The sequence below is a fragment of the Festucalex cinctus genome, chromosome 14, assembly GCF_051991245.1.
Source record: "Festucalex cinctus isolate MCC-2025b chromosome 14, RoL_Fcin_1.0, whole genome shotgun sequence".
Lineage (NCBI taxonomy): Eukaryota > Metazoa > Chordata > Actinopteri > Syngnathiformes > Syngnathidae > Festucalex > Festucalex cinctus.
The window spans coordinates 8,521,427-8,535,256 of NC_135424.1; the positions used below are offsets into that span (position 1 = coordinate 8,521,427).

General features: G+C 37.4%; 1 protein-coding gene across 1 annotated transcript; it reads left to right on the top strand.

Annotated features, from left to right (window-relative positions):
- Positions 1-7,540: 7,540 nt before the first annotated feature.
- vip (vasoactive intestinal peptide) lies at positions 7,541-12,317 on the top strand. Its single transcript, XM_077495564.1, has 6 exons — positions 7,541-7,683; positions 8,501-8,605; positions 8,793-8,897; positions 9,967-10,092; positions 10,873-10,984; positions 11,072-12,317. Coding segments are annotated over exons 1-6 (459 nt in total). The 5' UTR covers positions 7,541-7,681; the 3' UTR covers positions 11,081-12,317.
- The last annotated feature ends 1,513 nt before the right edge of the window (positions 12,318-13,830 follow it).

Genomic DNA, 13,830 nt, shown 5'->3' on the forward strand with positions numbered 1-13,830 from the left:
GATTGTTGACAGTCAGTGACTCTTATGCAACTGGATCTACAGTCCAAGGCAGCATGTGAATAAACTTTGTTGAGCATTAAGGCGCTTAGGAGAAAAAATGACTTAGGCTGCTCTCAGGCCTGCTACTGAATGTGATAGATATGACAGAACAAAGCCATGTAATCTGCACAATATCAGCTGAGCTCCCTGTATATGCGTGTATATTTGTGTGGGTGGGTGCACATAACAATAAAAGATTGCAAGATGTCTGCAGAATCTAACCGATAACATTATATGTATATACAATATGTATGTCTTTACAGTTGCGACTATATATGGTCAAGAAGACGAGTCCTTTTTTTTTGTCACTGTTTGTCCCCAATATTGCAGGCGATCTTAATTCTGCTCTGACTCACGCTTCCCGCATTTCCCCCTTCGCTTCAGAAGGATTTTGCCACAGGCGAAAGTTGACATCTGCACCAAGCAGGATGCAGTACCAGTCACAGCTCATTGATCAACTCCTTTTGATATTCTAACATGAACAGTTTTATACAGTATATAATAAATAATCAGTAGGTAGGTAGGTAGGTAGGTCGGTAAGTCACTCAAGGGTTGAGGAACAAACACGCAACTTCAGGTTGGTGACCTGTAGGTAGGCTACTGTAGGTGTTTGGTGGGTACAGTAGGTAACTAGTTGGTAAGTAGATGACAGGTAGTGGGTTGGTAGGTAGTTAGGTAGCTAGCAACCAGCTAGTTACATATGGTAGTTAATACTGTAGGTGGTAAGTACAGTAGGTGGGGGTATGGTACATAGTTAGGTAGGTAGGAAGTTGGCAGATGTAGTAAGATGTGTGTTCAAGGTAATAGCAACTACATTTAGGCTACCAGCAAATAGGGTTTTATACATAATGTACTCTGAAACAATCACAATTTAGACAAAAATGAAAAAAAAAAGTTTGAAAAAAATAGAAGTTAGCTGGGAAAAAAAACAATCAGACAAATAACAAATTAAAAAAATAAAAATGGACAAAAAAAATGCAAAATTATTAGGTAAACTTATTATATACCCAAATATTTTACAAAAACAAACACCCTGCGAAAGCTGATGCCCCCGCGACCCGGCCCCGGATGAGCGGTAGATGATGGCTGGATGGATATTTTACAAAAAACAGCAAAGATTTGAATAAATATAAAAACAATTACACCAAAACCCACAAAAACATTCCACAAAAATCCAAAGATATGGGGGGGGGAATATTTGACAAAACTTTAGATGGGAAACATAGTACAGTATAAAAAAAAAAAGAACTACTGTACTAGATTTTAAATAAATACATTAGTGATAAAAAGAAAAAGACACACACATCTGAATTGTTACACCATGGTGAACATATTTTTCTATTGTTTATAAAGCACATGAAAAGACAAAATAGACTCTTTTTTTTTAATCTGTTGTTCTTACACATTGACGCATTGAGCAACTTTTAAAATGAGGCCTCTTTGTGATAGCGCCACTGGCTTCCACATAAACACTGTTGCATAACATTTGAAAACACGGATGCGCCTGAATCTACCTCACACTGACATCCTTCACACAAAAAAAGCAAAACAGGTTCTTTCACATGTCTCTCACTGAAAACATGGAAATGGACTCATTCATCATTCATTCATCATTCGCTTGCTGATTCCTGCTAGAAGGTGAGGTCATCCTGCCATAACGCTCAAATACTTTGGATTCCAGTATTGCGAGGCTGCTTTGATATCTGTGAGCCAGAAAAACACTCAAAGAAGCTGCACGTATGATATATAAAAAGCAAAGCCTTGGATAACCAAATGCTGCGTCACCAATCATGTCTCAAGACAAAGATGTCATTATCTAGTATTTCATATGCATGATGGTTGATTGTAAACAAGCTGACAAGCCCCACAAAAAGCAAATCCCCAAAAACTTTTCTATGCTTATTTTCTTACTCTCCCCCAAGCATTTCTGCACTGTTATGAGTCCTCTGAAGACATTTTGACATGTCACCGCAGAAAAGGCAGCGGCGGCGCTAACGTTGCTAACAACGTTAATGATACCTGCTACCACACAATAGCGAGCGGCGGGAATCAACCGGATGGAATGAGGGCCGCTACCATTATGTTATTACTGAAAGATTTTCACTGCGCCTGAGTGAGACCGCACCTCGATGGATGGATGGATGGATGGATGGATGGATGGATGGATGGATAGATAGATAGATAGATAGATAGATAGATAGATAGATAGATAGATAGATAGATGGATAGATGGATAGATGGATAGATGGATAGATGGATAGATGGATAGATGGATAGATGGATGGATGGATGGATGGATGGATGGATGGATGGATGGATGGATGGATGGATGGATGGATGGATGGATAGATAGATAGATAGATAGATAGATAGATAGATAGATAGATAGATAGATAGATAGATAGATGGATGGATGGATGGATGGATGGATGGATGGATGGATGGATGGATGGATGGATGGATGGATGGATGGATGGATAGATAGATAGATAGATAGATAGATAGATAGATAGATAGATAGATAGATAGATAGATAGATAGATAGATAGATAGATAGATAGATAGATGGATGGATGGATGGATGGATGGATGGATGGATGGATGGATGGATGGATGGATGGATGGATAGATAGATAGATAGATAGATAGATAGATAGATAGATAGATAGATAGATAGATAGATAGATAGAGATTGGCAAGTAATTAGATTGGCACAGACCCAAATGCATTCTGGAAAGGTTTTTGGTCCGGTTAACGAGCGAGTTAATTAAAGATGGCTGGCATGTCGATGCGTAATGTCGGCCAAATGTATTTATGCGCTTACTTCTTCAGGATGCAATCACGAGCTCTGGACATCTAATTGATGTACACAGGCCCAAAACAAGACCCCCTATTAGCAAATCCTCCAGGGAACCCTGACCATGAGCTCGTATATGAGACACTTTTGCATGTGTTCTGGGAAAGCGTGTCATCTTTGTCTCCGCTTTAATGTGGCTCATTTCCCAACTTTCCTCCAGATCCATTGTGAGCTGCTTCATTATCAGGGGAATTTCTTTAGAATTGATCTCTAATGTCTTTTGGTTGCGGGTGAAAGTCTATTACATGTGTGAGACGTTCCAACGAAACAATTATTTCTTTACAAAGACAATCAGATGCCTTTTTTAACTGCAAAAACAATAAAGAAGCAGTTAACACATTATTTACAGGAGACAACAAAATTTGATTTACAGAGAGCAAATGGCCATGGGAGCACAAGTGTAATATTATGCTATTTACTGTATACTGGCTCATATTTGGATGATTAAATCAATACGAAAAAATTGAAGTAATCCATAGGATTACAGTTATTGCTTACATTTGTCACGTTTTTTTTTTTTAACCCTTAACTTGAAAGCTACAACAGATGTTGCACCAGTTGATGTTTTCTGTGTTTATATTATTGTAATAAACTTTTGTTTTTTAAAGGTGCTTTTTTAATATAGTATTTGTTTATTTATGATTATTATTAGTGTTTTCTTTTCAAGATATAAAAAAAAAATGCCATGGTAATACTCCAAGAGTCGATAACCAAAAATAAGGCTGGTATCAGCCCGATACCGATACCAGATAACTGTTCGCCCAGCTCTACTTAATATTGTGTACTATTGTATTTGTGAGTGTTTGATTATTAAACTCATTCGCTGCCAGCCATTTGAGAAAATTTCAACATTTTCAATATCAACGCGATATTACGCTCAATAATTATATATAAGCCAAATCTACCAAATGACAGCATATGCTCCCTACTTTTTGCCTTGTCCCGTTCTTTTATAATTGACAGTAGAAAAATATAGGTTTGCCAAAATACAGCATTGCTCCCATGGACTCTGAAACTGTATTTAATTAATATAAAATGGGTCAATGATGTCATCTACCGGTGGTTGGGCATCAGTAAAGTTGTTTCCAAGTTTGACATTAACATTTATTTAAAAAAAAAAAAAAAAGAAAAGAAAACATTAAAAAAATAAAATAAAATAAATAAAAAACAGTGGAGCATAATCAGATTCTCCCCCATTATCCCCGCCCTAAAAAATATATAATTGACAGGTATACTTGTCAAAGGCAGTGCATGAGTAAAAACATACTTTGTTCTTTTATTTTTTTTTTTTTTTTTAAATGTCTGACTCTAAACATTAACATTGCATTTATGCCACATATTACTGGTACTCTCCTGTTATACAGAATGTTTTATTCTGTTGTTATTGCCCTCCAATGAAAAGCATGTATCTCTCTAATTTATGGGTAAAAAGGCGGGACATGTTTGTTTTTCTGGAAAAACAACAAGAAAAATCACCAATTTTGTCGATCCATGCTTTTCATTAGACAGCGGCTCCATGTCTTTATCGACATTGACCTTTATAGTTCCGCTAAACTGCTCATACATCGTGATTGTCCATCATATCATCTTTCTCCCTCAGGCCCTGCTTTGTTCTGTTTAAAAACGCCACATGTATCATCTGTGTCTTGTCTGCACCGAGACGCACCCCCTCCACACACACACGCCCCACACCGCCGTCATGATGTCAGCAATCAACCACCATCACGGAATCGGCACTCTGGGCTCGGCTAATTGGATGAGGCACTGCACAGGAGGCACTCAACTCGCCGGGGGATTCCCCTCATCATCACACGGACCTCCAACTCAGTCCAGTCTCCACCTTGGCCTAAATTTAGGAATGAAGATGACCTTCAAGGTAGTAATAATATGTGGAAGGCTGTGATACCAACATAGGCCAAAAAAGGTGTATCTCTTTTTTTTTTTTGTTACAAATAAACGTTTGGAGAACGATACTTTTCATTGGATAGTAGGCAAATAACAAATAAAAAATAACGACTAAAAAAAATGTGTTACGCAAGTTGTGTTATTTTTGGAACTCTTTAGATTACAGTATATATTAAAAAGGGAATAAATGATTTGGGCAACTATTCTACTTTGTATTAGGCTAATGAAGCAATTGTCAGATGTGCTGTAAGATTCACGCTAATATAACATATTGTTGATTTTGTTTCCTAAAACAACAGCCCATGAACCTTTTGACAAGATGTACTTGAAGTAGAAGTCAACCTTAAACATTTCTTGACAATAATATGTTACATGTGACCACAACAGTCTATGCAAGACATTCTGATTAATATTACATTTGTGGAATATGAGTTAAGCAGCAAAATTCAGCCATTTTTTTGGGCATCTCAGGGGCGGCCATTTTGCCACTTGCTGTCGACTGAAGATGACATCACAGTTGATCAGGGCTCAGGCAACGACCAATCACATTTCAATTCTTTTCTGAAGCTGTCATGCGATTGGTTGTTCCCAGAGACCTGAGCAACATTGATGTCATCTTCATTCGACAACAAGTGGCAAAATGGCCGATCCCTGAGATAGATAAAAACGTCTGGATTTTGCTGCTTAACTCATATTCACGCAATTCCATATTTACACTAGTGGTGCTGCAGAGAACATATTGTTGTCAAAAAAAATTGGAGGGGATTGTTGGACGGCATTTCAGATGAATGGAGCTCTCGTTTTGAAATGAAGACGTAATGTTACAAAGCCAGGACTCAAGACACACACAGACAGACACACACACTTGACAGCAGCCGTCCTGGTCCAAAGGAACGTTTCCCCTCCCATCTAAACATTCCATCAACATCAACACAATAATGCTTGCTTCCCCTTCCTGGCGGGCTCTGTCTCCAGTCACTGCTGTCAATTACGACCGACTTGGCCCCTAATCTACTTTCCCTGCGGCCTGATCACATTACATTTCACATGGTGGCATCATGGTGGGGAGAATGGGGCGGTGGGGGATGTAGTGGGGGATGCAGGGGTCCGGTCGGCCTGACGAATATTTGACGTGGGCTGATGTCAGATTGGACTTGCCAACGGAATACCTGTTACCCTTGCCATTTTCATAAATGATGACCACATTGGAAATGTATACAGTTGCAAGAAAAAGTACTTTTTGGAATGAGTTGGATCACCTGTACAGTGCATTTCTGGTGTCGAATGGAATCCTGACATCTCCTCACATCCCTCTTCAGGAAACAGGAACAAAAAAAAAAAGGAGAACAATTAATATTACACCATCAATGTGAGCAAACCAATAGTATCCATTAGTTGGGGGAAAACTGACGTTGACGATATGTGCCCTGCAACTGGGCCAGTCCAGTACAAAATTAGATGGAGAAGATTAGGCTTCAACGACCCTATTGAGTATAAGTGAATTGATGTTATCATAGGACAATGACAAATTGATCAGCTGTCATACTGTCTATATTGGTCTTTGTTTCATTCTCATTATCGTTTGAAGATGCGTGAAAGCCTCCAATCGTGTTTTTCCCACAGTGATTAAATACTTCGAGTGCAATGATCCCACAGTGGGTGGATGGATGGATGGATGGATGGATGGATGGATGGATGGATGGATGGATGGATGGATGGATGGATGGATGGATGGATGGATGGATGGATGGATGGATGGGTTGGTAATTAATTTTGTAATAAAAGACTGTACTTCCTATACAAGCCTCAAGTTCTGGTTATTCGGAACAAACCTGTGTTTTGGTGTGTTGAAATTCATTGAGATACTAAGTGGCTATTTTAAATCACTACACATGGAAAGGTGACTGGCTGTATCGATGGATGGATGCAGTGATGATTGGCTGTATGCAGCGCATGTTTAACGTCATTTGAAACACTGTGGGTGGCAGATTCTGCAACACTTTTATGGCATTCTTCAATCTTTTGTGCAACACATCCTGAAATAGAAAATGGAGCATTATGCTTACTTCAAATGATAATCTGCAACATCCAAGATTGTGTGCATGCGTGTGTGTCTGGATTGAGAACAACATAGAACACAAAAGGACACACTTCATAGCAGAAGGGTAACGCCACAGGCAAGATCTTACTTGCTGTAATCCGCAAGCTAACATCACAAATCCGTGCTGGAAGATGGTGGAAACAATAAATGCTGTACTAAAAATTCACACAATTATTCAAGTAAAACCACTTTTGGGGTCCAAAACAGATATCATGTACACTTTTTTTACGTTTAAAAAAAAAAAAAAAAAGGAGAGTCTAGGGGTTAATGTCATTTCCATTTATTTCAAGGGGAAAATATGATTTCAGAATTTGAAATTAAATTTACAGTAAATTCAAAGCACAGTGACTCCCAAAACAGTTGCATCCATTAACAACAAACGCTTACCTTATTGTCTTGTCCTTAAAATCTCGTTTTTAACAAACTACATACTTTTAAATGGCATCATATTCAAGTTGACCATACACTGAACTCGTGCAGCTACGGGTCACTCAATTGCAAGCCTGATGATTAATTAGAGAGAGAGAGAAAAAAAAACAAACACGAATTTGACCATAGGCTTGTGCAGCGGCGGTGACGTCAGCAGTGACCTACTACGTCTACTTCTCAGCCCCATCATCAAATCTCATTTCGACCTCTTTGGGGGTGTACAGAGGCACGCAGGTATATAAAAGAGGCAACACATCACAAGAGACAACACAGAAAGACAACAACAGAGAGGACGACAGCAAAGCAAACCAGGATTCTTTCACATTTACTACACTTTATTTCTACGGCACATGTAAGACTTTTTGCTTTTTTCCCCCCTAATTCCCGAATTTGGCTGCATGCTGCATAATTACACGTTCCTTTTCAAAATATTTGACAGCTTTACGCAGTACTTTAACACTTTAAAATTAACGCATGCACGTCGTCTCCGTGCGTAATTACGCATATTGGTTTCGCCGTGTTTTCGCTCTTTTTTTTTCGATATTGATCAGCTTTTAAGATGCTTTAAAATCACAATATGTTTATTTTCTCCTCTGGCTAAAAAGTGTTTAGTTAATTGTCATTTTTGGTTGAACAGTGGCGCCACAGTCGTCGGACGCAACTCAAAATAGTCTTGCTTACTATTTAATGTGAGCACTCGTCACGTTGGGAAGAAACGAGGAAAAGTAGCTAATATTCGAAAGCTAAAAAATTGATTTAAAACATTTGATTCAAGCGTTGCCTGTACTCGCATTTGAATTTTGTCCTGAGCGTAATTACGCATTGGTTTAGTGACGTTGTCAGGATAATTATCCATTGGCTGTGGTTCACATTTGGTTGCAAGACAGAGGAGGGAAAAAAACCCACTGAATCAATATTTGGTATATGCATAATGATGTTGAAACCTCAATTTCATTGCATAGTTTTGGGGTACATCCGTGTCCAAATCTACTTTGAATTTTTCTTGTGCAAGAAAAAGAAAAAGAAAAAAAAAAAAGAAACCTTTGACACATTCATGACTTTTATTATTTAAGTTAGACATTACAGTTGAACGACTGTCATGTCATTTTAGCCTAAAAGAAATGCTGTGAATTAAGTGTAAGAGAATGAAGTAATCCCTTTTTTCTCAGGTGTAAAACGATGTCACAACGGAGCGGCCCCCAGCTTCTTCTCCTTTTTGCCCTCTTCAGTGTGCTCTATTCCAGGACCCTCAGTCTGCCCTACACATCAATGAGGTCAACTGCAAGTTGCTATTCTGTCGGCATCATTTATCATTGTTGTCTTTTCTATTTTCAAGTCATGATAATGGTTAAATATATATAGTTGACAGAGGCATTATAATTCTGAGTGATGCTTGGTATTTCTTGATTGGATTATTGGAGTCATTTGATTTTAATGCATTGCAATGATTGTCTTATGCAGACCAACGAGACACGCAGACGGTCTTTTCACCAGCGGCTACAGCAAACTTCTGGGCCAGCTCTCAGCCAGGAGATATTTGGAGTCTCTGATTGGGAAGCGAGTCAGGTAGGCGGATGCTCCAGGATCAGTATTTTTTTTTAGGGAAAAAAAAAAAAGTCATAAATGCTTCAATAAGGATTTTGGAAGTTTGGATTTGTTTAGCAGATAAGTTATTTTATTATTATTAATCTTTTTAAGTCTTTTTGCGAAGATCACTTCATGTAAATTGTCCCAATGTAATTAATGGGTCTTTTAAAATGTAAGTGCATGCTCAACAATATTGCTACATACATTTTTGCAAAATAAATAAATAAAAATGTGCATGGCATTGCGTTCGTCAAGGAATATGTCAATAATGTTGAAAAGAAAATCTCTTGCAAGTAGTATTTGGAGTTGTTTAGCTGGACATAACTGGAAAATTGCTTGTTGATCATTTTGGATTTGTAGCTTAGAAATTTGGTTTTATTTTTAACTTGCCCCACCTTTTTAATATATGTACTGAACAGTTTGGCTAAAAATAAATAAATAAATAAATAAATAAATAAATAAATAAATAAATAAATAAATAAAGAGCACCTGCCAATTGTAGGTTGTGGTCAAGTTAAAGTTTAAACTGAATCACAATTAAAAATAATACTAATAATAAAAAATAAAATAAAAAATAAGTTTCCGTCTTTTTTGCTAAGACCCATAAAACTAAAATGTCCCAATTTAGTCAGTAGGAATTTAAATAGGCACAGTCAACAATTTGGCTACAATATGTGACAAATGGAGGATGTCTGGTGGGACACGTGGGGGTCATCTACTAATGTGCATCTGTAGTTAAATTAGTAATACAAGTTGTTTCTGTCCAATGTAAAACATGCATCTAAAAATTTTGTGATTTTTTTTTTAAACGAATACTTGTACGTGTGTGGGTCCAGTGACATTTGCAATGATAAGAGCTGACTTGCCTGATGATGCATATTGTTAAAGGTTAAGTGATGCCACGAGTGCTTGCTTGCATGCACGTTGTTGCGCAGCCAGCAGGGTTGGCGGACGGATATGAGGAGGAGAATTGCGGGAGGGATAATAGCATCTCATTTATGTCCTTTCTTGTCTTACTTTAATTTTACAATGTTTCGTGCGTCTATAGTGACGAGCTGATGGACGAGCCGGTCAAGCGTCACTCGGACGCCATCTTCACAGACAACTACAGCCGCTTCCGCAAACAGATGGCCGTCAAGAAGTACCTCAACTCGGTCTTAACTGGAAAGAGGAGGTAAAGTGGGGGAGCACTTTATTATATGTCATGGTGGAGCATGCTTGGATGTCTTCATGGATTGTGGAGCACAAAAAGCAGTTGAGCATCACAGACAATATTCTAAATACTTTATGATGGTTTCCTCATCTCATACTAGATCCTCCAAACCATTAGAGGGCAGTAAACATGGAAAAGCTATCACAGGGGATCCTTATAAAAAATGGAAATAAAATTCCAAAAGTCTCATTTTAAACATTTTATATTTTTAGTGCATTTTAAGTAACAGACGTACTAGTCCTGCTCCTTTGGTCAAGAAAATATTGTGCAGCACACAAACACCAAATACAAATGGAAATTTTCATAGTTGGTTTTAATCTTAAAATCTAGATACCATTTAAGAAACACAAACTGCTTTACCGCTACAGCAAACTAGGAAAAACTGAAACTTTCTCATACAAAAGACAACATTGTCACAACCATTCATGTTCATGCCTTAAAATACTGTAGTATGCATGCCAGGCCAGTAGGTGGCAATATCAACACAGTGTGTGCAATGACTGCTATAAGGCTAACAATGTGTCATCATGACTGTTTTTGTCCTTTTCTACAGTTCTGAAAGGTTAACTGCAAAAATGTTGTACTGAAACATTAGATACATCATACATGTGAACTGTACAAAGGCTGTGATTCTTTCACATACCACTAGAGGGAACCCTCACATCAATAGTGGTACCTCACTTTGATAATTGATTACATATTAGTCATTTAATGTAATTTTTTTTCCCTAACCCTCTACAGTCTAGAAAATGCGGGCACGAGTGACCAGGAAGAGTCCCGGGACGACCCCGACGCCTTCCAGGAAAGCTACGACGACATCAACGTCGACCACCTGCTCAACAACTTCCAGCTGGTATGCAACACACGATACGTAAATCAACTGCCGCTTCTTCAAGGGTCAACTGCTGTTTAACATTTAACGCTGTTTTCGCTGAGCCAGCCGCTTTGAGGAGAATTCCCGACATCCGGAGTCATCGTGGTGAAAATGAAAACATCCGTTCCAGCAACAACAATGACAACAAAAACAACAGCATTCGCCCAAAGATCCCATCGAGGCTGACACACATCCAGTGCGGTTCTAATCAAGTTTTCCACCACTTAACAAACGTATTAGACCACCAGACATTAAAAAATCAGAACAAGAAAATCTTTCATGTGCAATTGCTGATCTTTATTTATGGTTAATTCGAGGCACTTTAAATGGTGGCTCCAATTTAACACAATTTTGAATGTGATTGGTTAAGTGTGATAATGGCCACATTCCAGTCACAAAAAGGTATCCATACTTGCACAAAATATCTATTTTCTTTCCAATTGCTTTGTATAGGTTGTAGGCCACATTAAGGATGTAAAAGGTTTTGAAGATTATTCATCTTGGTCTCTCTTTTTTTTGGTACATCTACTGTACTGATGAGTAGCACATTACAGAAACCTAAAAAAAAATTTTTTTTTTTATTTTTTTTTTACCAATGCTGTTCATCGTGGTGGTGGTGGTCTAATACATTTGTTAAGCACTGTAAATATGTTTACAGTTATTTTCTTTTAACTCTTTTGCACATGAATATCAACGCAAAATTGGCCAAGTTTTTTTTCTTTCAAATAACAATTGAACATTCTATAGCCATAGAGCCTCTTTTCCAAATAGATATAACTAGGAATTTTTTGGATTTTTTTTCACCAATCAATATCAAAGGATCAAATATTTACTTTAAATTAAACAATTTGGGCCCTACCCACTTATGCACTTTTCAACAAGAATGTGGCATTCACCTTTGTACAGTATGTTTCAAAACTACAGGTATATAATACTGTAGAATTTGAAATACCATTATATATTGGATTTTTAAGAGCTCTTCAGAATTTCTTTGTTGGAGCATATTGATCAACCATTTTGTTCACATTACGAATGGGAATACTTTATCCAATTCCACAATATCCGACTGGCTAATGGACTGACGCTGACGAGGAGGAGAAGCAAAGTGTATTTTTTTCAATGGACCCCAGATGCATTTAATCACTTTCTACTACTGTACTTGACTTGTAGAGCGTACAGTCCTAAACTGCGCATGGAGCTGCCTATAGCACATTAAACTTGTAGTGGCAATGACGACCACCATGTCCTATAATGTATGTATGTATGTACGTGCGCCACTCACCAAATAAAAGATGTCCCTTTTATTTTTCAACACCGAGTCCTTTGGTCTGCGTCATTGTTTCACCCTCACAAAAAGTTACTGTGGAAAAAAAGGTCATAATTCAGAAGACAAAATGTGTAATATTATGAGGATAGTGTTGTACGAGATAAAGCTTTTCCGTGGTGAAGAGATTTAGATAAAATACCTATTTATTATGAGAAAAAAATAAGTTGTGAAACTAGTCACAATACTACACAAAAAACGTCAGAAATTTAAGTCTTGAAATCATGAGAATAAAGTAAAATTATAACTAGAAAATAGCTGTAATATTCTATAAAAGTCATAAAAATAGTAGAGCGAATCAGTAAAATTAATACTGGAATAAAGACATAATATTACTTGGATTGTAATCACTTCTTGTTTGTTCAATAAACAACCTACACCGCTTTTAACAAATATAATATTACATAATTAATCTGAAACAATAAATCGGATATAATCAAAAAATTGTGTTGCTTTAACAATATCTCTATTTTTGCCATATTTTCCTCCATCCTACGTATCCGAATAAGGTAATAATGAGCGCCAACTTTTCCGTTTGGTGCGAGACGAGCCAAATGATTCCTTCTCAGTGTTGTTGTGAGTCACTTTGTTTACAAGTGCCACATGGAAGCGGATATTTGACTCATAAATGTCAACAAGGAATGTTCTGCAGGGCCGGACGCTAGTGACTTGTCTTGATAATTGCTCAAGCTGAGGCATTCCTCTTATAATTGATGCACGATTGATTTTTGCTGACTCGGCACAATCATAGAAAAATTTAAATAATTTCTTTTTAATTGTGTGAAGAAAAAAAAACACCTTAATGTGATGTTGACAATAAAATGCCCGTTATATAACCATTACAATTTGTAACTGCATTTCGAAAAAAGTCATAATGTCACACTATTTGACATGTTCATTTCCAAGCATAGAGTCAAAATTGTTGATGGTGTCTGCTTTTTGAAATCAACGCGTCTTTCGTAATTCACTGTGTGCTGCGTACAATACATGTCTTCCATTTTGTCAGTTAGGCAAAGTATCTATATGTTGTATGTGTATGTGTGTGAGCTCTCCGACATATGTGATTACTGTCTGCTTTGTGGAGAGGCTTTACTCATTAAATCTCATCACTGATGATCTTAATGGACCAAACAGGGTAAAAATAGACAACAGAGGGTAGGCTTCAGCCTTTCAATACTGTGTGTGCGTGTGTGTCAGTTTCAGCGCCATAAAAACAAAAACAAAAAACTTTTAACGCATTTTTAAATAAGAAAAATAGTATCTCTACAGTATTCTACTCAATGACATCATCACATTATTAAAGAATATGTAAACAGTTTCTGCATCATAAATATTCAATGGGCATTGTGCCGCTCCTTATGGTGTGTACAACTTGACCACCAGGGGGCAGTATAAAAATACAGATGTGCTACACATGGATTTGATGATGAAACACAGAGGAATACTATGCTGGAGTAATATTTGTTTTACACAGAGGATAAAGAATACATGCCTGTGAGTA

Bases quoted from the DNA above. Each gene is read 5' to 3' on its own strand.
- vip (XM_077495564.1), top strand. The intron at 8,898-9,966 runs GTAGGCGGATGC...GTGCGTCTATAG, and splicing joins CTGATTGGGAAGCGAGTCAG to TGACGAGCTGATGGACGAGC. The intron at 10,093-10,872 runs GTAAAGTGGGGG...AACCCTCTACAG, and splicing joins GTCTTAACTGGAAAGAGGAG to TCTAGAAAATGCGGGCACGA.